Below are 24,596 nucleotides of genomic sequence, written 5' to 3'. Positions count from 1 at the left end.
GCTTGGATTTGAAGAGCTTGATGTTCAGGTAGAGGCAGCCTCAGTTTGTTGCTCTACACTGAATAGTGCATCAGCTTAAGTGTCATTTTCTTTATGTGTTGTTGCATGCATGACATTTAACATACAGAGAAAGAAATTGTAGCGTATCTACTTTTAATATTTATATATATATAACTCGGGGCACCATCCTTGTTAAGTAAGGAAACTAATATTACTTGTAGTAATTAATGAATCTATAAATCGGTCTCATATCATTGGGATGAATTCTCAAGCAGTAAAAACCATAAAATTACATAGACAAAGTATTGAAAGTTTATATGAAAGTTTAATAAAGAAAAATGATGAACAGAAGAATTTAAAGGAAATGCACAAGTAATATCAGTATAATTACGACAGTGATATAACTTGAATAATAATATTGAATTGTTTAAGTTGCCATGGTGAGGTCCTTATGTCAAGTTTGGAGTTTAACTATATTGTTTGAGGGATTTAACGAAGTGGGATTTTGAGAAATAAAAATAAAAAGGGAACTTAATAAATTTGGTGAAAGTTGACTCTGAGGCTCTGATTCGGATACCACAAGCTTGACTCAACAACCCAATCTCATAATCAGAACGCTTCCTTACTGAGACGTAGTGTTCAATTGAACTCTGCCGAATGGTACCAAGACTTCCCGTCGAGTTCTTTCGGATCAGGAATGCCGGTGGCCCACAATAACCGCCGTAGCAGGTCCGGTCGGAGTGAGATGGGTTTGAAGAAAAACACAGCGGTCCAAGCAGTTGTCCGTGGGTCCTTCTCTCAGCGGCTCAAAGAGTCTTAATTAACGTTCGTCAGGATGGACGCTCGTTGATCCTCACTTGACTTGAATGGTCTCTTGTAGTCAAATGTGAGGATAGAAAAAAATAATGTTCTGGAAGACGAATGATCAATACTTTAAAAAAAAGGAAAAAGACAGAGGCGCTCAATCTTAGGCTGTAAGAAAAACCTTAGAATGCGGGCTTTAAGAATCAGGGTTGGTTTAAGTTGGATTCGAGTTCTGCAGGTTCTGCGAATCCGGACTTAAATTCAAAGAGTTCCGCGTCGGCAAAACTTGAAGAAACAAAGTGGTTTGAAACAAGGATTTAACAAGAGACGTCTAAGAGAGTTTAGAAGAAGAAGTTACGAGGAAAATTTACAAAGAAAAACGAGAGAAAGCGAGAGAAAAAAGCGTGCGCTCTCGAGAGACGAGCCACTTTATCCAGGGGATGACTTTCCGAGGGGGCGGGGCCTAATATCTAACCCGCCTCCGATGTTTACTTTATTTCAATCCACTCCGAGTTCTTTACTTATTAAGAGCATAAATAAGAACTTTGATCATATGAACATCACCATGTCAATATTCGTATGTAGGATTATTTCCGGCAGTAAACATTTCAGACAATTATGCAATGAAATAGACATTACGTCCAACCTGAAGACAGTTAGACGATTTCCGCCTGTATGGGAATGAAATCAGCATTATACCATTCAACATTCAAACACACATTAATATAGTATGAAGGGTATAATATCATATCTTAAAATACAAATTTTTTAACTAGGACAAAATCACATAGTAACTATCGTACTTCCTCCGCTCTTGCCACTAGGGGGCAGTAGTGCTCCACGTAAGATTCAAGTAGAGTTCATCAGGTAATGTGATTTAGTTTCTCAATATCTAAGTTCGTCATAGATGATCGTAGCGGAATCTAACTTGTATGAAAGTGTTAGTCTTGATGTCATGGATACATATATCCGATTCAGGGATTGAACCGAAATTCTTTTTATAACAGAAATGGATTATATTGGTTAAGGCAGTTCGTTCAACGTGTTGATTAACTCGGCAGACGGCTGTCTTCCTGGGATTGTTTCTTGAGAAAGTCGTTTCACACGTATCCAAGTGTTCTGGTTCGCTAACTTGGATTAAAGGCTTATTGTTTTTTTATGACGTCCTGTTCTTCACAGTTAATCAATTGAATGGCTTTTGTTATCAGTAAACAGGAAGAGTGGGGTTTTCATTCATGTCCTGTGAGTTTTGGGTTGATTTCAGGTCAATATGTTACAAAATATTAATCAGAAAGTATAAAAATCTAAACATGTACTCCAGTTGCATGAATTTAACTGTTCTACATGCAAAGGCGTGAATTTAAGTCGTTTTCACATCTGCACTCCTGAAAATATCTAGATCATTTCAGGACGACTGCTCCGGAGATTCTCCTGATCTGGTTGTTCACATATCCACCTCACAGCTGGGGACTACAACTGTCAGACAGGAGGGGGGGGCGGCGAGGGGTCTCCTGAGGTATATGACGTTATAATGAGAATATTTGTCTTTATATCAATGCTACGTGTAGTTGAACAGAATCACAATCTGAACTAAAGAGTGGAGAAGAACATACTGGAGAACAGGAAACATGCAGCAGCAGGTTCATTAGAGCACGGAGATGGTAGAGGTGGCGTGCAGACAGTCTGTGGTCGAGCAGCAGTCACAGGATATAAACGTCACTCCCCCTCCCATTGGCCCGAGGTGAATATTCCAGATAATATTCTGCTGCGTTCTCACATCAGCTCACTCTGACTAACTGTTGAAAAGAATACTACAGTAGGGTTCTGGCAGGAGAAACTCTGGGTGAAGTCCAAATGAAGAATTTGTGCGTTTGCATTCACACATACAGCTCCTCCTGCAAATATCAGGAGTTTTCTGCAAGTGTGAAACCCCTTTAGTCTGTCTTTTAAAGGGGTCTGTCTAAGACAGACTAAGACAGAATAACCTGTCCTCTGATTGTAACCAACACTCTCTTTTCTTTTTCCTTTTCTGAAGAAAGCAAATCAATTCTGCTCTGCTTTTCTTCTTTCTGAGTGCAGACTTGGAGTGAGACCAAAACTGTCAACTGAGAAGTTTCTTCATTTCATCCAAGTCTTCTTTCTGTACTCTCTTTCAGTGTCTTTGTTTCGTCAGTGGTTGAACTCTGATGATCATTTTATCTGCTCTTAGAGGTGTGGTAAAGACCCTCACTACTTTTAAGTTAGATACAGGTCAGTGCAGTAACCAGTCACCTTCTAGACACATTTGAGTGATTACATTCACTCTACTTGGAAGTCAAAGAATTTATATTTTTGCCCGATAATTACGAGGCAGAAAAGGCTTAAAAAGACATGGATTCAAAACAAAAACCCTTATCTGCCAGCTGTGTTTTATTTAGTTATAGTAGTTTACAGCTTTCATTGTCTGTTTTCTTTGATTTTGAGGAAACTTGTTTATTGTAGTCTTTAATTATCTACCACTAATAAGAAAATAAGAAAAATATATTGCCTAATATGTCATGGGAACACAATCTGCTTTCTTCCTCAGTAGTGAAATGCTCCAACGTACACAAGAATATGCAATCAATGAAGTTACACTTCAGATTCTTTGAGAGACTAACATGCATGTGTGATTAACAGACAATGTATTTTAGTTAACATAAGCAGTAAACAGTTGCTTTATAATTAAAAAAATATTTAAAAAAAAAAAGCAAATATGTTATCTGTGATTAAGTCAAGTCACATTTATTTATAAAGAAATAAAACAAAGAAAGCAGTTTGAATTTGTTGTATCTAGAACAAGAAAGGTGAAAAGAAAAAATCCAAACGCAGTAATTCACAGAGTGACCACAGGAGGGCGCAGTTTCACCTTTAAACTCCATCTTTACACATTAGTATCTCAAACTAACTTCGGAGCTTCCGTACAAAGTTTTCACTCATCCCGTGTCTTCATTTATCTGCTTCTTAGACACTTTGGAGAACGAGAGGGAAAGGAAGAGAGAAACTGGAGGTAAACATCATTAAGCAGTGAATTTATCTGTGGGTAAGAATTCAGTCAGTGTCCTAAAGACCGGAAAACAGGTTAGCTTCGTCCCCTGCTAACGAATGCAGTGAGTTACCATGGTGACCCGAGTTTGACTTCCTCATGTTGCTTGGTTACCAAGAGTTCAAAGTTTAAAAAAGTATAAAAACAAGTAAATTACATTAAGAAATATTTTTTTATCAATAAAACATTTGATTTTTGACTTAGTCTTGTTTATGTGTCCTCTTATTTATAACTTTTTCATTTGTTCCATAGAAACTTTCCGCGACACTTCCGGTTGAAGCTTCCGGTAATCACGCCCAGGTGTGTTCAGGTGTTCTCAGGTGTGTATATCATTGTTTCGACCAGGTAAGCGGTGCGGACCGCGGGCAGCCTGGCTGTCGAACAAAGCGGCGGAAGAAGAAGGAGCCGGAGAAGGAAAGATGAAGTCTAGATACTCAGTGAGTCATTCAAAGTTTTGTGTGAAAAGACACAAAATAGAAACACGTGAGGCTGTATGCTAATGCTAACACGTGGGCTAATGCTCATGCTAAATGTTTGTTAAGCGGAAACATCGTCAAAGTAAGATGATGATAACATTTATCAATATTATGAAGGTAACTTTTGAACTTGTTTTCTCCTGTTAAACTAATTGTTTAAACACCGGGTAAAAGTAAAGCCACTTTTAAAACAAAACTTATAATTTAAACTAATATTAGATTGAAGAGTTGAAATAAAACAATAACCTCAATTTAAGTTTATTGACTAATATGTAAATTAGTTAATCCGAGGTCAAATGATTTTCTAAACATTACTGTTCACAGAGCTCAGAGATTAAATGTTCATCTTGATAAAGTAATATGAATAGACTTCATTTATTTAATTTAAAAAGTAAAATCTCTTAATCCAGTTTTCTGTGTTTAAGAGATTTATAAACGGTATAATGTATTTATTTTAAACCTTTAACTTTAATCTGAGTCTTTGTTCTTGTGACAGTTAATGTATGGTAAAGATGTTTCTATATTATATTCTACATTTAAACTTTGAATTTAAGTTTGTTTCGGTCTCATCCAAAAGCCTTAAAGTGAAGTTAAACACAGATAATTTACAGTGAATGATGAAACTCAGGTTTATTCCAATCATCACAATGTTGTATAATCACAAACATTTTCTGAGTTTTATTAACTTGATAAACTAAAATTAGTTTTTCTTCACCAACAGGAACTCTGTTGACGTCTTCCAGGAGGATCCCCCGTCGGTGGCCGTCTTCCTGCTCAGGTAGGAGACTCAAAGCTTTCTTAATGTTTTATTATGTTCCAGGTTTTAGGTCTTATAGATGTTTAGACTCAGTTATTTTAATCATTTCATCCTTTTTGGAGGATCATCAGGTGTTTAATGAAATACTACATTTTTATAATCCTTATTTAATTAAACACCTGATGTTCCTCCACTACAAAAATGATTAAAATAACTGAGTCTAAACATGTATAAGACTTAAACCTGGAACATAATAAAACATTAAGAAAGCTTTGAGCTCCTACCCAATGGGGACGCCAGTGACGCCTTATTGTATTGTGATGATGTATAGAAAAAACACAGTTCATGTCTGTTCAATATTTTATTGTAATAAAACTACTGCTGTGTTCATTCTGCATCAGAGTGACTTCTGTACCTGTGGAGGAGAGAGGTGTTACATCTGCAATCAGGCTCTGGTTATCTGCCAGCTGTGTTTTATTTATAGTAGTTTACAGCTTTCATGGCTGTTTGAGGAAACTTGTTTATTGTAGTCTTTAATTACATTAAATTTTATAAAAAAATGTTCAAACAAGTTCACAGCATGTGTGACTCCGGAGGAAACAACTACAACAAAACTTTAGGAATTAAAGATGCTGACAACACAAACATGAGACAAATTAAGAGTTTAACATTTTATTTATTATGAAAGTGGCAAAGAGAAAACAGACAATAAAACTTTATATCTATAAAGAAAACTGCACAGAAAAGCTACAAGTTAGTTAACAGGTAAACTTTAATCCAAAGAAAATCCTTCCAGCTGCAGCACAGATCAGAGTTCTCAGAGCGAGGAAACACCTGGAATATCAGACACAAGAAACAAAGACATCAGGGTTCAAAGTTCATTTCAGGTTACAGCTAGGATTGTACAATACGTGAAAAGTAAATGGGCCGTTCTGATACTAATTTTTAATCATTTAATTAAGTCAAAAGAATCATTACATCTACATCAAAGAGTGTCAAATTAAAATTTAAAAGTTAGTAGCATCATGTAAATTTAGCCCTACAAATACAATCAAGAATAAGACTATATGTGACTCAAACAGTTACAATAAAAATACTCACCAGATGTTGAAGCAGGTGAGGCAGCGTGGTGTAGCATACATGTTAACAGCTCTTCATCTTGTTTTGGTCAGGCTGCCCCTAAAAGTGTTTTAAACAAAAAACACATCACAATTAGTTTAAAGTACCAAATGTTTGTTATTGTAAAGTGTCTGGAGATAACTTTCCTTGTGATTTGGAGATAAGTAAATAAAAATGGACTGATGAATGAAAGTTAACATTAAGCAATAAGCATGTATCCTAATAGAAAATCATTTACATTAAACAAGACGACTGAAACAGCTTGAACAAACTGAAAACAGTTTCTATTTTTAATTAAAATGCAAATCAAACATTTTTAACATTCTCTCTGTAGAGCTGCTGGTTGAGTGTGTGAAGAACAAAGACTTAAAGAAGGTGAGTGACAGTTTCAGACCTCATTTCTACATACTCACACGTGTCTTTGAATTGAATCATCAGCTGAAGGGAGCCGCACCTGAAGGAGGGAGCCACCGCACCACCCGAAGGGAGCCGCCGCACCACCCGAAGGGAGCCGCCGCACCACCCGAAGGGAGCCGCCGCACCTGAAGGAGGGAGCCGCCGCACCTGAAGGAGGGAGCCACCGCACCACCTGAAGGGAGTCGCCGCACCACCCGAAGGGAGTCGCCGCACCTGAAGGAGGGAGCCGCCGCACCACCTGAAGGGAGCCGACCTCACGTCACTCGACTCGTCCGGCTGCAGGTGACGTCATCACGCTGCCAGTGCAGGAAGTAAAGAGATGGCCCTCTACATCCTCCACAGGTGTGTGTACAGTCCTCCACCTGTTTGGTGCACGTAGGTTGACAGTCAGACAAACTCCTCTTTTCATTTATTCACCAGATTGAAGAAGGAGTGAAAACTACAAGACAAGAACATTTAGTTTAGTCATTACCAAAGTTCTACAATAAACAATAAACTAATACAGGACAAAAGAAAGCTTAGTCGTTACTAATGCTAAGCTACATGCTAATGCTAAGCCACATGTTATGTTACATCAATCAGATGCAATACGCAACAAATTATAACAAGGCTAATGTTAAGCTACATGCTAAACCTTAACTTAAGTAAAGTGAAGGAACTTACATTTCTGTTGCTGCCTGCTGTGTGCAGTCTTGAAGATTAAAGAAGGAACCCTCAACTTCCTGCTTCCTTTATAGGCAGGGCACTTCCTGTTTGAACAGTCACTTCCTGTAGCAGTACCTTTACCTGTACCTTTAAGAGTATACCAAATAACCAGATGTAGCTCAGAATCCTTAGTAGTTGTTTTATTTACCATTAATGAATGTATGTGGGTTCTTTTCAACATAGGTATGTATGTAGTTTTATTCAAAATAGGAATATGTAGTTTTTTTCTTTCTGTATTCTAGTGTTTGAATAAATGGGAAACTTTCAATGACAGGCTTGTAAAACAATAAGTCAGTTCAATCAATCTTTATTTTGTAGAACTCAATACAAATGTTATCTCAAGACACTTTACAAAAAGCAGGTAAGAGAGAGTCTTGTCTGGGTTAAAAGGGTTGGTCATTTTCTAAAAGTAGCATTCCCTCAGTGCTCCGTCTGCACCCACCCCAGAAGCAGACCTCAGCTCATTGCTTTCATTGTCAGGACCAAAAGACAATTTCAACCACAATCTTAAAAAGTGGATCTGGAGAAAATCACCAACCCTGCCTTTTAAGTAGTTTTTAGTCGTTACAGAAAAACTGCAGTAAGTACAGATTCTATTTGTGCTTGAAAACATCTAACATTGAACGGAAACCATGAGTTTTTTAAAATGCTAAACACTTTATGTAAATGTTAACGGAGTGTAGATGATGATGCTGTGTCTGTATCTGTGCTCTGATCTCTGTTCAGTCTATATGTGATGATATATGTGCCATCATAAACACAAGACACCAAAAGAAGCAGCGGACACCGTTGATGTCTGTTCCTCAGGTGATGTTGTCTCTCTCTCTCTTCTGTTGACCAGGGGGGAGACGGTCCTTCACCGAGCTGCGTCCCTTTTTTTTTTTTGAACTGCTTTTTTTGATTAGGATTAAAATATTTGATACGAGTACATTTTACAGCTCATTGAGATAGTTCAGATTAAACACATAAATTAAAAGGAAACATTTACAAGTTAAAAAGGTTGCTTTCATATGCTCATAAGTCTTCTTCACCTACCTTATGTGCTCCATTAACATTCAAACATAATATTAAGTTCATTGATAATATCACAGTCTGTGATCACAGAATATCACAGACTTTTACTTTAGGAGCATCTATGGCTCATTTACAGGATTGTACAATACGTGAAAAGTAAATGATACATTCTGATACATTACTCATTTTAAATGAACTAACTGTTTTTTTCAACTGAAAATACTTCTTACCTTTGTGAAAGAAAAGTCAAATAATATTGTTGCCACGAGCGGAGCAAATACGAGGAGGACATCAGCAACCTGTACAAACAGCTGGAAGACAAGAATAGACTAAAGTCAAAGACAAGACACAACATTAGAAGACAACCTGCTTAAAGATTCAAACTAAATACAAATACTTTCATTTTCTCAATTATTATTATTCATTTAATTATTATTACTTGATGTCCTTTTCTTGTAATAATTCACAGGATGATGAGATCAACCAACAGAGTCTGGCTGACAAACTCAAGGAGCAGAAGATGGACCAGAGGAGGTTTGTCTCTCAGCCTATGAAATACAAAAGAAATATCAAGTATTTTCATTTAAACATGGATTTCATAAGGATGATCATTTTTGCATGAACTCACTCTGACCCCACGTCCCTCCCAGGAGGAGCTGTGCCGGCTGCAAACGGAGAACCAGCTGGCCAAGGAGGAGGTGAAGGAGGTGCTGCAGGCGCTGGAGGAGCTCGCCGTCAACTACGACCAGAAGAGCCAAGAGGTGGAGGAGAGAGATCAGACCAACCTGCAGCTGGCAGACGAGCACAAGACGGTACAGATATGTTTTAGGAGAAAGTGTTCATCTTGAGTTCTGCAGAAACATACAGACTGTTTTACATGAGTGTGAGTGTGTGTGTGTCTGTGTGTGTGTGTGTGTGTGTCTGGTCCTACTCTCGTAGCAGCACCAGTGATGTCTGTGAGCTGTGAGAATGGACACACACATTTATATACACACACATCTTTCACACTCTCAACGTCTGTAACCTCCCCCTCATCCTCAGTCCTCAGAGTCAAAGGGGAACGGCTCAGCGGTGGAGGAGGAGTTCACCGTAGCTCGGCTCTACATCAGCAAGATGAAGTCTGAGGTCAAGTCTCTGGTGAACCGCAGCAAACAGCTGGAGAGCACGCAGGCCGACGCCCACACAAACATTCAGGCCAATGACAAGGAGACATGATGGAGACGAGGACATCGAGGTGAGGACACAAATCCCTTTATACATCTCCACAAAACTCTGGAGGAGCAGCTGGAGAACCAGCTCACCACAAGCAGCTCAGCCGCCTCAGAGACCAGATCCAAGACCAGCAGAGGATGATGGACGAGCTCATTCATTTACAATCATAAACTACTTCAATTAGAAGTGCCAGATTTCATACACTCAAGCAGACATCAACATTAACTCTGGCCACATTATACATTTTATTTTCCTCCTTTTTGTTTCAACCAGGGCCTGTAACTGGAGCAGACTCATGACAGACAGCTGGAGAAAGATGCAACACTACAGAAGCTCATGTATGTACCAGCTAACACATCACATCTCCATTATTCATTAGTATGTGTGTCCTCAAGTCATCCACATTTTCTGTCCAGACTGCTGAATGATCAGAGGATCAGATCAGAGGATCTGAAGGGCCTTCAGCAGACTGTGCTGAGTATTTCATCCCCCCATTTAAAGTGTCATGTCATTTAAAAACCCAACAGCTTTTGGTCCTCGTTGTCTGAACTCAGCTGAGTGTTGTAGTCAAGACCACACTAAGACCACACAGAGTCACAAATATGTGTGTGTGCAGGGGACCTTTTACTCACTTAACACCGGGAAGGTTGTGGTCGTAACCGGGGAGTGAAGTTATTTCATGTTTTTTCCTTCTAGTCCCAGACCGAGACCTTCAAACTGTGGACTCTGATTGGCCTTTTTTTGTTAACGATGCTGAGGTCACCAAACCAACAGATCACAAAAGTTCAAATGGACTCAGTGAAAGATCGAGAAACATCCATCCAACACAACCAGACGAAATCAAATGAATGATCACCTGTCTGTCCATGTAGCTTTGTTTCTGAACGTCTGAACTCATCGGCCTTCTTATATCTGTGAATCTGTAGCTCTGGATTTATCAACAGGAAGTGCTCTGGTCATTAACAGGAAGTGCTCTGGATTTATCAACAGGAAGTGCTCTGGTTAGTAACAGGAAGTGCTCTGGATTTATCAACAGGAAGTGCTCTGGTTAGTAACAGGAAGTGCTCTGGATTTAGCAACAGGAAGTTATAAAGGAAACAGGAAGTTGAGGGTTCTTTCTTTAATCTGCTCACAGCAGGCAGCAACAGAAATGTAAGTTCCTTTACTGAAGTTAAGGTTTAGCATTAGCATGTAGCTTAACATAAGCATGTAGCTTAACATTAGCCTTGTAATAATTTGTGACGTATTGCAGCTGATGTAGCATACCACGTGGCTTAGCATTAGCATGTAGCTTAGCATTAGCATGTATCTTAACATTAGCCTTGTTATAATTTGTGACGTATTGCATCTGATGTAGCATACCACGTGGCTTAGCATTAGCATGTAGCTTAGCATTAGCATGTAGCCGCCGTGTCTGTCGTCTCTCTGCAGCTGTACACCTTCAGTATGATGAGTTTGGTGAGTGATGTTTGACTAACAGAGTTAAGTTTGAGTCATGACATGTCGGGGTGTTAAACAGAAAGCAGACGATTGAAACAGCTTCAACAAACTTCAACAAACAGTTTTATTTTTAATGAATTCAATTTAAAATGCAAATCAAACATTTTTAACCTTCTCTCTACAGATAGATGAACCAGACCTTTTCATTTCTACAGACTCACATGTGTTCAATGAGGAACCTCTTTGTCTTTGTCTGTCCAAACTAAATGTAAACTTTGTCTTTGTCTGTCCAAACTAAATGTAAACTTTGTCTTTGTCTGTCCAAACTAAATGTAAACTTTGTCTTTGTCTGTCCAAACTAAATGTAAACTTTGTCTTTGTCTGTCCAAACTAAATGTAAACTTTGTCTTTGTCTGTCCAAACTAAATGTAAACTTTGTCTTTGTCTGTCCAAACTAAATGTAGACTTTGTCTTTGTCTGTCCAAACTAAATGTAAACTTTGTCTTTGTCTGTCCAAACTAAATGTAAACTTTGTCTTTGTCTGTCCAAACTAAATGTAGACTTTGTCTTTGTCGGTCCAAACTAAATGTAAACTTTGTGTTTGAATTTCAGGAGCTGCACCTGAAGGGAGCAAAGAGATGATCTCCTCTTCTGATTTCTTCACCAGATTGAAGGATTGAAAACTACAACACACAAGAAGTTTAGTCATTACCAAAGTTCTATATAAATTAAAACAATAAACTAATCCAAGTTGTTGCTAATTCTAAGCTACATGCTAATGCTAATGCTAAACCTTAACTTCTGTAAATGAACTTACATTTCTGTTGCTGTGTGCAGATTGACGAAAGAACTGTCAACTTCCTGTTTCCTTTATAACTTCCTGTTCCCTGAATGATCCAGAGAGAGGAGAGGTGTTCTTGGTGTTCACATATCATGTAAACAGTGTCTCTAGTGACTTCACTGATGCTCCTTTTAACTTTGAACCATATTATCCTAATATATGATTGACCATATGTATATATAATAAATAAAATATTGTGTCATGGTGGGAACAATGGATGATTAATGAATTTAGGTTAGTACACTATATTTAGTACATTAAGTCATCCAACACTTTAAAAAAGGGTCTGACATGTTCACAAAACTTCAGACACTTGATCTTCTTTTTCATGACCCTGTACTTGTGTTACTCATAAAACACCAGGGGGAGCCAACACATGTAACTAACTTTTGTTCAACACTCTCAAAACTTCAGATACTTATGCCCCCCTAGCAGTTCTGGGAACGGATGCCGTGGAAGCTGGACTTGAACCAACGTCTATCCATTGCAGATGCAAGGATGATTCCACTCGGCCACCGGTCCCTTCATACTTGGTGATGTGTTCCGGGCGTATTTATCATCGTCATTTCAGATTTTGACTTTAAAATTTGCCTGATAAGATTCCAATCCTCTATCACCAGACACAGTGGGATTTGAACCTATGCTCACCATCTACAGAGCTCAGAAACCGCAATCTTATCCACTACACTACCGATACCTTCACACTATGACATGTGCTCCGGGCGTATTTATCGTCATCATTTCAGATGTTAGACTTTAAAATTCACTGAGTCCTGATAGGATTTGAACCCACCACCTCCAGACTCCAAGTCCTCCTTCTATCTCTTTAGCCACAGAGACAGATGCTTTACTATGTTTCTCAGATCTCTTGAGTCTTTCCTTTGGACCAACACCTTTAAGATAATGGTGTGTGTGTCTTTCCTGTGGATCCATACTGACAGGTGCTTCACGATGTTTCTCCTCTTGAGTCTTTCATTTAGGACCGACACCTTTAAAATTCACTGAGTCCTGATAAGATTCGAACCCACGACCTCCAGACTCCAAGTCCTCCATCTAGCTCCTGAGCCACATAGCCAGATGCAGACTCTGTTTCTCATGCTGGATCTGTGTGTTGTTTTTGTGTTAAATAAATGATTTATATGGCCTGCAGTGTCCAGACAAGAATAAACAGCAGCTCACACAGCAGCAGTACGGCAGTTTTCAGCGGTCTTGGACGTAACATCCCGTGTTACAACGATAAACATAGTAGTGTCTGTCATGGCGCTGTGACGCCCTCTGTCTGCATTTGTTTGTCTTCCTGGCTTGGCAGACAGCAGGTGGAGTCAGGAAGGCCGTTAGTCCACCTGGGTACACCTGAGTCCATCAGGACTCTGCTTATAAGTGGCTTCCAGTCTAACGTGTCTCCCCTCTCTTTCTCCCAGGCCTCCACCAACTGGTTTGCTTTTGTTCACACTTTACAACACTACACTCATCCACACATTGCATTCATGACTGATTTACATAATTATGATTATTTGATAATAAATTGACTTCCTTTTAAACCTTGTTTCATGTGATATCCTTCCTTTGTCACTTACTTTGAGCCAGTTTGACACGTCCTGCAACAACTCTAAAATGAAGGATGACCTCATGTTTACTTAACCATCTTTGCACTACTCACCACTGCACCACTATCCTATTTAGCCTTGTACATATTAGTCTTTGTTTATTAGTTTATTGTTGATATTTAATATTATACCTTTGTACAAAGAGAGCTCAGTTTACTAAAGTAAAATTCCTCGTGTGTTGAAGCATACCTGTCCAATAAAGCTGATTCTGAAGGATTTCTGTGGCTTTGATAACTGTTGGAAATAAACTCCTCAGAAAGTTTGGAAACATTATTTTGTCAATTATTTCTTTAATAATACTAATTGGTGTTGTATTTTATATCGTTGGACAGCCTGATCGGTCACCTTTACAACGAGGTATAACTTGTAAGCATCGTGCATTCATGGAATGTGCAACACAGCTAAACGTGTGAGTAGCACTCTAAAGAAATGTGCCAAAATGGACACAGCAGTAGTTTTATTACAATAAAATATTGAACAGACATGATGACCTCATGATGACACGTTACATCAGCACAATACAATAAGGTGTCACAGGTGAGGGGGTTACTACACTACTACCCCCACTATCCTCCAGCCCCATTGGGTAGGAGCTCAAAGCTTTCTTAATGTTGTTTTATTATGTTCCAGGTTTTAGGTCTTATTGATGTCAACAGCTGATGTTAGCTACAAAGTGTTATCAGTTTTGTATGTTGAGCAGATTTAAGGAGTTATGACCTCCTTTAGACATGGACATACAGCGCTGGTATTACTTCCTGATCTAGGTAGCATCAGTGTCCTGTTAAAAGTTAAACTCTCTTTAACCCGTCAAAGGAGAAGTGATTCAAATCATTTTCAGGGAAAATAGTTCACTTTAACATTCAGGACACTGATGCTACCTTCAGGATAACGTTAGATCAGAGAAGTAATACCAGCACTGGATGTCCATGTCTAAAGGAGGTCATAACTCCTTAAATCAGCTTTAACATCAACATACAAAAACACATAATGCTATGTAGCTAACATAAGCTGTCGACTAACGATACCTAATAGATTAAAAAATAATAATGTAGTTTTACATTAAACACCTGATGTTCCTCAACTCTAAATCGACTTCTAGCTGATCAAAAAGGATGAAATGATTAAAATAAGTGAGTCTAAACATCTATAAGACCTAAAACCTGGAACATAATAAAACATTAAGAAAGCTTTGAGTCTCCTACCTGAGCAGGAAGACGGCCACCGACGGGGGATCCTCCTGGAAGACGTCAACAGAGTTCCTGTTGGAGAAGAAAAACTAATTTTAGTTCATCAAGTTAATAAAACTCAGAAAATGTTTGTGATTATACAACATTGTGATGATTGGAATAAACCTGAGTTTCATCATTCACTGTAAATTATCTGTGTTTAACTTCACTTTAAGGCTTTTGGATGAGACCGAAACAAACTTAAATTCAAAGTTTAAATGTAGAATATAATATAGAAACATGAAGTATAAGGTCTTAAGAAACATCTTAACAGATTTATCTTATATTATAAATTCTACAAGTTTGTTTACCTTTAACCTGATCGAGCTTTGAGGGGAAAGAAACTGCTCTATACATATATATATAATATATATTCAGAGTTGTAATTGATCTGTGATATTGATCATTGATCATGATCATTTCAATTCAATCAATAAAAAGGTTTGTGGTATTTTCATGAAGAAAAACTAAAAACTAATTTAATTAACTAAAAGGTAAAAATGCAGCTTTAATATAAATAATTGACCATACAATGATGTAATCTTAAATATCAAATTACTTTATTGACATACAAAATTAACTGTCAGAAAAACAAAAACTCTAATTAAAGTTAAAGGTTGAAAATAAATACATTATATCGTTTATAAATCACTTTATATAGAGAGGGCGCCCTCTGGTGGTTAGTTGTTGGTTACTGCACTTAAATAATAAATTAATCAGACTGCTGTTTCTTTGAGTAAATTAAACACAGAAAGCTGGATGAAGAGCTTTTACTTTTTAAATAAAATAAATGAAGTTTATTCATATTACTTTATCAAAATGAACATTTAATCTCTGAGCTCTGTGAACAATAATGTTTAGAAAATCATTTTACCTCAGAGCTACAGCACAGAGCGAGGAAACACCTGCACACACCTGTACAAAGAAACAAGAAGAAAACCCTGAATGTTGAGTTCAAACAACAACTTTCTCTTCACTTTTGGTTGAATCTCTCAGACAGACGACGTTGTTATGGTTCGGTTAGCATTAGCATTAGCATTAGCATTAGCATTAGTTTTTTCTTCTTCGTCTTCAATTCTTCTTTTCGGAGCATTTTCATCCAAACTCGGACACCCGCCATCCGCTCGAGTGGTCACAGGGTCGATATTAACTTTGGCGCACCTGAGGAGCACACCTGAGCGTGATGCGCAGCAGCGGAAGTGACGTTGGCCGTGTCACTCCCAGGTAAAGGTCGTATCGACGTAGAGAACTCATTGTGAATTAGGAGACACAATAACAATAACAAAATTAAGTAAAACACCGAAAATAAATAAAACATTCATTTTTAGATTTATAATCTGTGGATCTGTTGTTTAAATGATTTGTCTATTAGTGAAATTATCCAAACACTCCTGCTTTTATACCAAACAAAACACTAATATTTTACATTACAAACACATCTTGTAGTAGTTATAGGTGTAGTCACTTTAATTTCCAAACATTTACAAATGATTAAGTCTTTTCATTTAGTTTGTTTTAACATATTCTGAGATAAGTATAAAAGATGGTTGAAAATATTGGTAGGTAAACTACTGTATGCTATACAGAAGTAACTGCACTATTTATATTTTCCACACATTTATGTGGTGGAAAAAAGCTGAATCGTTAAAAAGAGGAAACATTTGTGTTATAGTGACTGTTGGATGTAATTGTAACCCAGTCCCAGCAGAGGGCAGCAGTGTAATATGAATGCATGATGCAGACCTGACGAGGCTGTTAACCTCCAGGTGAGCTATACTGTAATATTTAGTCTATGGTTGTAAAGTGTAGAAGTTACATTACAGCCACAAAGAGTTAAAACCTTCAATATCATGTAGATCATTTGAAGCACAACAAAGCATTTAATTATAATAAAATATATACTTTAAAACACTTAGCTGTCGTTATTTTTAGCCATCACATATTCATAATGAATGTGTGTGTATGCAGCATGTTTCGTGTAAGTAAAGCCAATATGTAGCCTATTACATTATATAATCATGGGGAACTTTATCACAATAAATAAATGGAGCAGAAAATACTCAAAGTAAAGTACAAGTACCTTAAAAAATGATGAATAAGTGGAGTGATTTAGTAATCCCATCACGACTGTTAATAACAGGCCTCTCCATTCACTGTGATCTGAGCTGATTGTCCACAATTTCTGAAAATATTGTGATGATGTTTCTTTGTTTCTCAGCACTTCCACCATGGGTGCCTTCAGAGTTAAGAATCTAATCCACCACGCCACAGATGCCCTTCACACTTTGGGATTTTCTCCAGGTGTATTTGGACTTTAAAATTCACTGGACCCAGGTGAGGTTCGAACACACAATCCCCGGACTCAGAGTTAGTCCTCTAGCTCACCTGGTGAACAAGGCCAACCCGCGGGGCACTGCAGGGCCCTGCTGCACACCCAGCAAAATGTCGCCCATCAATATGCTGTACTTTAACCACAAAGAGCAGATAATCTATGGAAAGCTCCCATCCATGGTGGTCGACCACTGTGGCTGTTCTTGAGGAGACCCTGGTGTCTGCAGGACACAGAAGCTTTGTTTTCAGTGAAAGGGATGCAAAATATTTTGTCTCAAGTCTAAACTAAGACCCAGTAGCATCCCATTTAGAAAGGGGCACAAGGATTACTTCCAAGGACAGGACTCTGAAGTTGTTTCTTAATTCACAAGTTTGGCTGACAGCTGATTTTAAAACATAAAATATGATAAAAACAACAGAAACTGTGGTCCTACTTTAGGTTTTAGCTCTGCATGTATGTGCTTAGCATAGCTCCTCCATGCATCATGCCTTCTTTGGAGCATTATATTTATGTGCATCCTGAGACATTACAAACCATACTTCATGTCCACAAAGTGCAGTGAACATGGGGGAATTATTACAGAAAACCAAGGAAGTTCACAGCTTTGAAGCAACTGTCACCTTCATGAAGTTGTTTTTTCCTCATGTGTCGCACTGTTAACTTGTGCTGATGCTGTCCAAATCTGACGCACTCGATGACATCTATGAACGCAAGCACATGTGTTAGTAAAGAGATAATATACAACGAAAGTCATTCATCACTAAACAAAGATAAAACATAAGAAACATTATAGGAGCACATATTCTAAAGTGCACAGATAGATTGAAAACTTGAACCTTGACCAGAACAATCCCTGCGTCTTCCATGTGTGCCTTTATTTTTTTTAAACATGAACCTAAGGACTCCGAGCTGTCAGATTGTCATTCCCTCGTCCCAAAGCTTGTTTTCAAACTCCTCTCTGTGATCTGTGCTGATATGCATCACAGTGATTTGAGTGATAGAAAACACCTTCAGGAACATTAAGCATGCAAAGTCAGTTTGTCAACTAGAAACTAACCCTGTGGTTGCTGCTCTGCCTTTCCTTGCAGCATAATAATTTAAGAGAGTAAGTTGTCTGAGCATGCTCTGAGTTAATGGGTGGAATTGAAGTATTACTGAAAGTGAAAGGCTGAGCCTGTGTTGGGCTGAGAGACTTAATGTTTGAATGCAAGTGCAGTATTGTAAAAGATTTTCAAAGCTTGGTGTTTTATAGCTTCAATGCACAACGCATTGGAAGTATAACAAACAACTTGACACAAGAGTTGTCCGGTTCCATTCAATTATCCGGATCGTGTTCACATGACTGCAAAATGACATCAACTGGGATCATTTCAAAGCATGGTTTGACAAGTTAAGTTGTAATAAAGTGGGTTGAGGACAAAGGGCTTATGATCTTGAATCAAAACTTTTTGTGTGTCCTTCACTTGAATCTTGTATGTTTGGGAAATGTTGTCTTTTCTTCCAGATAGAACTGTAGTGACGGAAAGTCGGGAGAAAAAGAGAAAAAGAAGGAATGTTGTTCAGCAAAGGGGCTGGCGATGAATCAAAACCAGCCTGGTGTTTTAGTCTAGCCTAATTGTAAAGCACGAGTCTAACCTGATAAGTTACCATCGACTCCTCGGGTTAGCTTTTCCAAAGCTGCCACAGAGAATCTTTATCTCAGTGGACAGAATGATTTTCCTGCATTAGTCAGAATGAGGCTGCATCCAGTCGACATTTTAAGAACTGCAGCTAAAGGACTTTCTCTACTTTTAAGTTCAATTGTTATGAAAATGATGTTGGTAGTAAAAACTCTTTGTTGTGTAGGAGTTCAAATATACTGGTTTGCATGGATGCTCTGATCCAAACTTCAACTCATACCTGCTTCCATGGAGAGGCAGGTATGGATAACATCTGAACCTTCTTTGTTTACGACCATCACTGACTGGCTGGTAAAATCGTGCATAAGCTGCAAGGACAGTTTTTATTTTCATGATCAGCTGATCGTGATATGAGGGCAGGAACTGTGATCACAGAGGGAGGCTTGATGTTGATTGGAAGCTGAGTGCAGATGTCCTGAGTGTTGATGTGCTTCACAGGAGTCCTGACCCAAACGCTTTTTGTTCTGCTGTTGGAACAGGACGTCCACAAGCGACAGTTTCCTTTGAGTCAATTAAGCACATAAGAACAAGTGTTTATTCCTTCATCTTGCACATATACTGAGTATTTTCATGAAAAAACACACGCTTTGTTAATGGTATCAGGGTGAGCTTGCTAACTGACAGAATAGTCACTGTCCGTCGTTCTCATTGGCTGTTGAAAATGAAAGGGCGGGCTCATGTTGTTGATCCTAAGCGATGATTGGCTTACGCTGTTTCTGCACAGCTGTACTTTAAAGTACAGTACACAACACCGAAAGAAGGCTGAGGAGCTGCTTGGTAAAGAAGCTGTACAATTTCCTTTTTAGGAAATAAAAATACTTGTTCTGTCAGATATTTTCACGTTTCCTCTGACCTAAAGGTAGGTTTATTCACATATTATCTCCCGCTATGACAATATTCTGACTAAATCTGCTGTTCGTGGTCGTAATAGGATGCACTGTCACTGACTAAAAATGACGAGTTAAACTTGGTGCTAAAAGTTGATAATTTCAAACGATAAAGGAGTTAAAGATACCTATTTAAAGTCGGTTTGTTAGCTATCTCGACTAGTAATTATTTAAAGCAAAATGTAAGTTTTTCATAGTGGTTTATCCCTTACCACCCATTGGAAGTCCAAAAATGAGTTATTACCTGCACACCTGTATCTAATGTCCTAATTATTACAGCAGGTGAATCACATGTAGACTGCACTCACCAATACAAATTATGATAGTTCGGTGTCTTTTGTTCTATAGTGTTAGTTATTATAGTGATATAGAGGAATTCTGTTTAAAAAAGATTTCTGGATGATATTTTGTTTACTTAAATTAGATTGCTCAGGTAAGTTCAGGTGAGATTTGTGCTGCAGTGACTGTTGCTAGGGGCAGTGAGGAAACTTACCATGACAGCCTTTCACTTAGTTGAGTTGCTCGTTCTAATAAGATATCTTTAACCTCAAGAGTTCATTCAACCTGACTCCTTTCCTTTCATTTTCAACCTGAAGGACGGGAAACAGATATGATTATCAAATTGTTGCATTATTTCTTTATTTTAAGATCACAAAGTGAGAAGCTAAAACTTAATGCAACATCAGTTCTCTAATATTTATCATGTTGAGAAATATCTTGAATAGCAACAATAACATTACTACATAATCATAATTTCAGACATTGCGTAAACTTTAAATAGTTTCTTTATTTTAGAGTTCACACAGATTATTATTTTTCCTCTGAGTTCTACTTTTTATTCAACCTTTTTAAAAAAGGAATGTACCTAAACAAACCTTTAAGTCCGAGCTCTTAACACTGAATGAATCTGCTTTTGTTCACCAGAAGATGGCGCAGTGGAACCAGCTTCAGATGCTGTACTGCAAGTACCTGGAGCAGGTGGACCAGCTTTACGATGACTCGTTCCCCATGGACATCAGGCAATACCTGAGCAAGTAGATGGAGAGCATCGACTGGTGAGAGGGTTTTTTTGTAAAGTAGAACAAAAGTTTTTACTTTACAAGAATAGAGATCAGAGCCTCATTTGTCTTGTGCTCCGTGCCTCTTCAGGGACACAATGGCGATGCAGGATTCCTTAGCCACAGTTCAGTTCCACGACCTCCTGGCTCAGCTCGACGACCAACATAGCCGCTTCGCCCTGGAAAACAACTTCCTGCTACAACACAACATCCGCAAGATTAAGAGGAACCTACAGGTTAGAACATTTATAATACCCCCTGTCATGTAATGGTCACATTTTGACAGAACTTATCCATCTCTCGACTGGGCGTTACCAGACACGTTCCTCAAGACGTTTACTGTTGAATGTTCCTCGAGTCAGATCGGAACTGGGAAAATCTGCTTTTTCTTATTCTGCACCGGACTCATGGAACAACATACAGCATCTTCTTGAGGGAAATGAACTCTTACCTTTTGGACATTTTAGAAACCTGATTTTAAGCCTCCCAACCTCTGTTTGTAACTGTTTTGCATAAGTGTGTTTTTTTATTGCAGTTTTGTACTCTTAATTATCTTAGTACATTTTAGCCTTTTGTAGACTGATTTTAGCAGTCTTGTATTATCTGTCCCCTGTTTTTATTTTTGATTTAATGTCTGTTTTAAATGATTTCTGTAGTTACTCGATGTCATTGTAAATGAGGGTTGCCCCTCAATGATCTTTCGAGTATAAATAAAGGTTGAATGAATATCAGTGAGTAAAATATTCAAAGCACATAAGTAAATGTTAACTGGATGCCGACCCTCCTGTCGGATTACGTGAGCTATGAGCTCTGGAGTCGCCACATTAACGATGTCAAACGGACCGAACCTGGAGCGCCAGATGGGCCCGTACAATCTCTTCTGTACATCCTAGAAAAACCAAGTCAGTGTGTAGAATGAAAAGTGTAAACTTAAGTAGAAGTAAGAACATCTCTACAATGTGTAAATGAATGAATTTACCAGAAACATGTGCAGGGAAGAGAAATACTTTTACACTTTTAAAAACACAGTTATTCTACCTGCCAAGTCTCCTGATATAAAACATATCAGGAAAAATAACTTAAACTAATTGAATCAATATTTCACTACATTAAAATCTATACTATTTCTAGTTTTACTACTACCAAATATTAAACTAAAAGTAACTTTATGTGATAATTACACTGAGCGGAGATCAGAGAGTCAGTCTGAGCAGTTAATAAAATCAATTACTTTTGAATAATTCAACTGAAATCATTCTCTGTGAAAAAGGCCACAAACTAGTCAGAGAAAACAAAGGCTGCTTTCGTTCTTGCTGACAGTGAAGTTTCATTTGGGTGTTGTTTTTTCAGCGTACAAACTGAAATAATGGACCACTTCAGCGTTTACAACAAGTTAAAGTGAATAGAGTTCAGTAGAGATGGAAATGTACCTGCAGTAAGTGGCTCCTGTGTCGGAGGTCTGGAGCGACTCGAGCTGCTGGTAAAGTCCGGGCAGAGAGTGCTGACAGTCGGAGAGTCCGGGCTGCAGCTGCAGGGGAACCCATGGAGGAGTCTGTACTTTAAAAAGACAAAGGATCGTTTTTAGACGATCGACGAGTGTGTCTGCTTCATCTATCAATGTGACATACTTTAGATTAGACTACAGACTTTCATACATAAATCCCCTGCAGTGAGCTTCTGGTACTGGACAAAATCCTGCTATAGATACGTGTGTGTGTGTGTGTGTGTGTGTGTGTGTGTGTGTGTGTGTGTGTGTGTGTGTGTGTGTGTGTGTGTGTGTGTGTGTGTGTGTGTGTGTGTGTGTGTGTGTGTGTGTGTGTGTGTGTGTGTGTGTGTGTGTGTGTGTGTGTGTGTGTGTGTGTGTGTGTGTGTGTGTGTGTGTGTGTGTGTGTGTGTGTGTGTGTGCGCGTGCAGCTCCATCATGGGCTTCATCAGTAAGGAGAGGGAGAAGGCTCTGCTCAGTGATAAGTGTCCCGGGACCTTCCTGCTCAGGTTCAGTGAGAGCAGCAGAGAGGGAGCCATCACCTTTACCTGGATGGAATACGACCTTTGCAGTGAGTGAAGGACTGATGCTGTTCATGTCTTATGTAAAGGAAGAATGTGAGACTCTTTGATCCAGTAGATATCTCCCTTTAGCACCAGCATTAAACCAGAAACATACAATATGCCCAGATAGGTCGTGCTGTGCTACCCCCAAAACTTTCCGCTCAGTATCTGACATTTTCTGATATTTAAATTGAAGAACAGTTTCCTACTCCCTCTCTCTCTCTTTCACTCTGTGGAGCCGTACACGAAGAAGGAGCTGTCAGCCGTCTCTCTGCTCGACATCATCCGTACCTACAAAGTGATGGCTGCCGAGAACATCCGAACCCGCTCCGCACACACAGAGAGTAAGTCTCACATGTCCAGCTCCAGTGTTCTGGTTCCACAGTAAAACCATATGATCTGTTTATAAAATATGATGCTGTCTTACATTTCAAGTATTAATGCTTCTTTTAAGAGTGTTTATTAAACTAACAATCTGCAGGTGCCGTAAAAACATTCAACCTTTTATACAAACGAGCTGATGAGAGGTTTTTTATTACCTGTAATTTCAGCAAAGTATCTTATTGCAAACTGCACGTTTATTTAATGCTTATTGGGGACCAAATGCTGAATCTGTGTTTATTTGACTTTTAGCTCAGGAGCCCATGGATGTGGAGAACAATCCAGAGAGGAGCAGCTACATGAAGACAGAGCTCATTTCTGTCTCTGAAGTGTGAGCAGAGAATGTCACTTTTTAAACACAAAATATTTTATTGGTAATGCATTGAGCAGATTTAACTCGGATTTGCTTTCTGTTCAGACATCCGTCCAGACTGCAGGACAACATGTTGCCCATGTCTCCTGATGACTACAGGGCTTTGTCACAGTTAGTCGGCCCCAGAGACATTGATGCTGTGGTGAGTATTTTGATAAGCTGCTGAACCAGCTTCTGTGAGCACCTCTTTAAATACTGCTGTTGACAGTCTGCACAGGGTTTTTTTTACAGGTGAAGATTTCTGTTAATTCATCACCTGTAAAGAAACAACACCTCAGATGATTGTAGACGAGTAAACTGCATGATATGTCCATCTGAGATGAACCGGTAGATGTGTAGAAATTTAAACCCAGCTTTACTCTGTCTGTATTTATCTGTTATTTTGTCCTCATTGATCTTAAATGCAGTTGCTTCAAGTATTGTCGTGTCGCAAACCAGTAACCAAAGCTTAAATTTGGAGATGTTTTTATGGGGTTTGGCCAGTAATGGGAGCTAAGTTTTGCTGTGTGTTTTTTCTTCCTCTTGCTCTGCTCAGACCAACAATCTGCTTGGATTTGAAGAGCTTGATGTTCAGGTAGAGGCAGCCTCAGTTTGTTGCTCTACACTGAATAGTGCATCAGCTTAAGTGTCATTTTCTTTATGTGTTGTTGCATGCATGACATCTAACATACAGAGAAAGAAATTGTAGCGTATCTACTTGTAATATTTATATATATATAACTCGGGGCACCATCCTTGTTAAGTAAGGAAACTAATATTACTTGTAGTAATTAATGAATCTATAAATCGGTCTCATATCATTGGGATGAATTCTCAAGCAGTAAAAACCATAAAATTACACAGACAAAGTATTGAAAGTTTATATGAAAGTTTAATAAAGAAAAATGATGAACAGAAGAATTTAAAGGAAATGCATAAGTAATATCAGTATAATTACGACAGTGATATAACTTGAATAATAATATTGAATTGTTTAAGTTGCCATGGTGAGGTCCTTATGTCAAGTTTGGAGTTTAACTATATTGTTTGAGGGATTTAACGAAGTGGGAGTTTGAGAAATAAAAATAAAAAGGGAACTTAATAAATTTGGTGAAAGTTGACTCTGAGGCTTTGATTCGGATACCACAAGCTTGACTCAACAACCCAATCTCATAATCA

General features: G+C 38.4%; 1 protein-coding gene, 2 long non-coding RNA genes and 1 pseudogene across 3 annotated transcripts; 2 read left to right on the top strand and 2 right to left on the bottom strand.

Moving 5' to 3' along the window:
• Positions 1–5,863: 5,863 nt before the first annotated feature.
• Positions 5,864–6,682, bottom strand: LOC132959736 (uncharacterized). Its single transcript, XR_009667081.1, has 3 exons — positions 6,634–6,682; positions 6,203–6,280; positions 5,864–5,935 (listed from the first exon to the last, which is right to left on the bottom strand). It is a non-coding gene; the product is annotated as an uncharacterized LOC132959736 (long non-coding RNA).
• Positions 6,683–8,158: 1,476 nt separating this feature from the next.
• LOC132959843 (uncharacterized) lies at positions 8,159–9,153 on the bottom strand. The gene is made up of 3 exons (XR_009667119.1): positions 8,985–9,153; positions 8,587–8,685; positions 8,159–8,214 (listed from the first exon to the last, which is right to left on the bottom strand). It is a non-coding gene; the product is annotated as an uncharacterized LOC132959843 (long non-coding RNA).
• Positions 9,154–20,507: 11,354 nt separating this feature from the next.
• Positions 20,508–21,124, top strand: LOC132959572 (signal transducer and activator of transcription 1-alpha/beta-like; annotated as a pseudogene).
• Positions 21,125–23,323: 2,199 nt separating this feature from the next.
• Positions 23,324–24,104, top strand: LOC132959825 (signal transducer and activator of transcription 1-like). Its single transcript, XM_061033054.1, has 3 exons — positions 23,324–23,396; positions 23,484–23,580; positions 23,974–24,104. The coding sequence occupies exons 1-3, from the start codon at positions 23,329–23,331 to the stop codon at positions 24,061–24,063; spliced, it is 255 nt and encodes an 84-aa protein (XP_060889037.1). The 5' UTR covers positions 23,324–23,328; the 3' UTR covers positions 24,064–24,104.
• The last annotated feature ends 492 nt before the right edge of the window (positions 24,105–24,596 follow it).

The sequence above is a fragment of the Labrus mixtus genome, chromosome 24 (assembly GCF_963584025.1).
Source record: "Labrus mixtus chromosome 24, fLabMix1.1, whole genome shotgun sequence".
NCBI lineage: Eukaryota > Metazoa > Chordata > Actinopteri > Labriformes > Labridae > Labrus > Labrus mixtus.
This window is presented reverse-complemented; position numbering and strand designations above follow the sequence as displayed.

Coding starts and splice junctions, on each gene's coding strand:
- LOC132959825 (XM_061033054.1), top strand. CDS start 23,329: ATGGATGTGGAGAACAATCCAGAGAGGAGCAGCTACATGAAGACAGAG. Junction 23,397..23,483: donor CTCATTTCTGTCTCTGAAGT/GTGAGCAGAGAA, acceptor CTTTCTGTTCAG/ACATCCGTCCAGACTGCAGG. Junction 23,581..23,973: donor CCAGAGACATTGATGCTGTG/GTGAGTATTTTG, acceptor TGCTCTGCTCAG/ACCAACAATCTGCTTGGATT.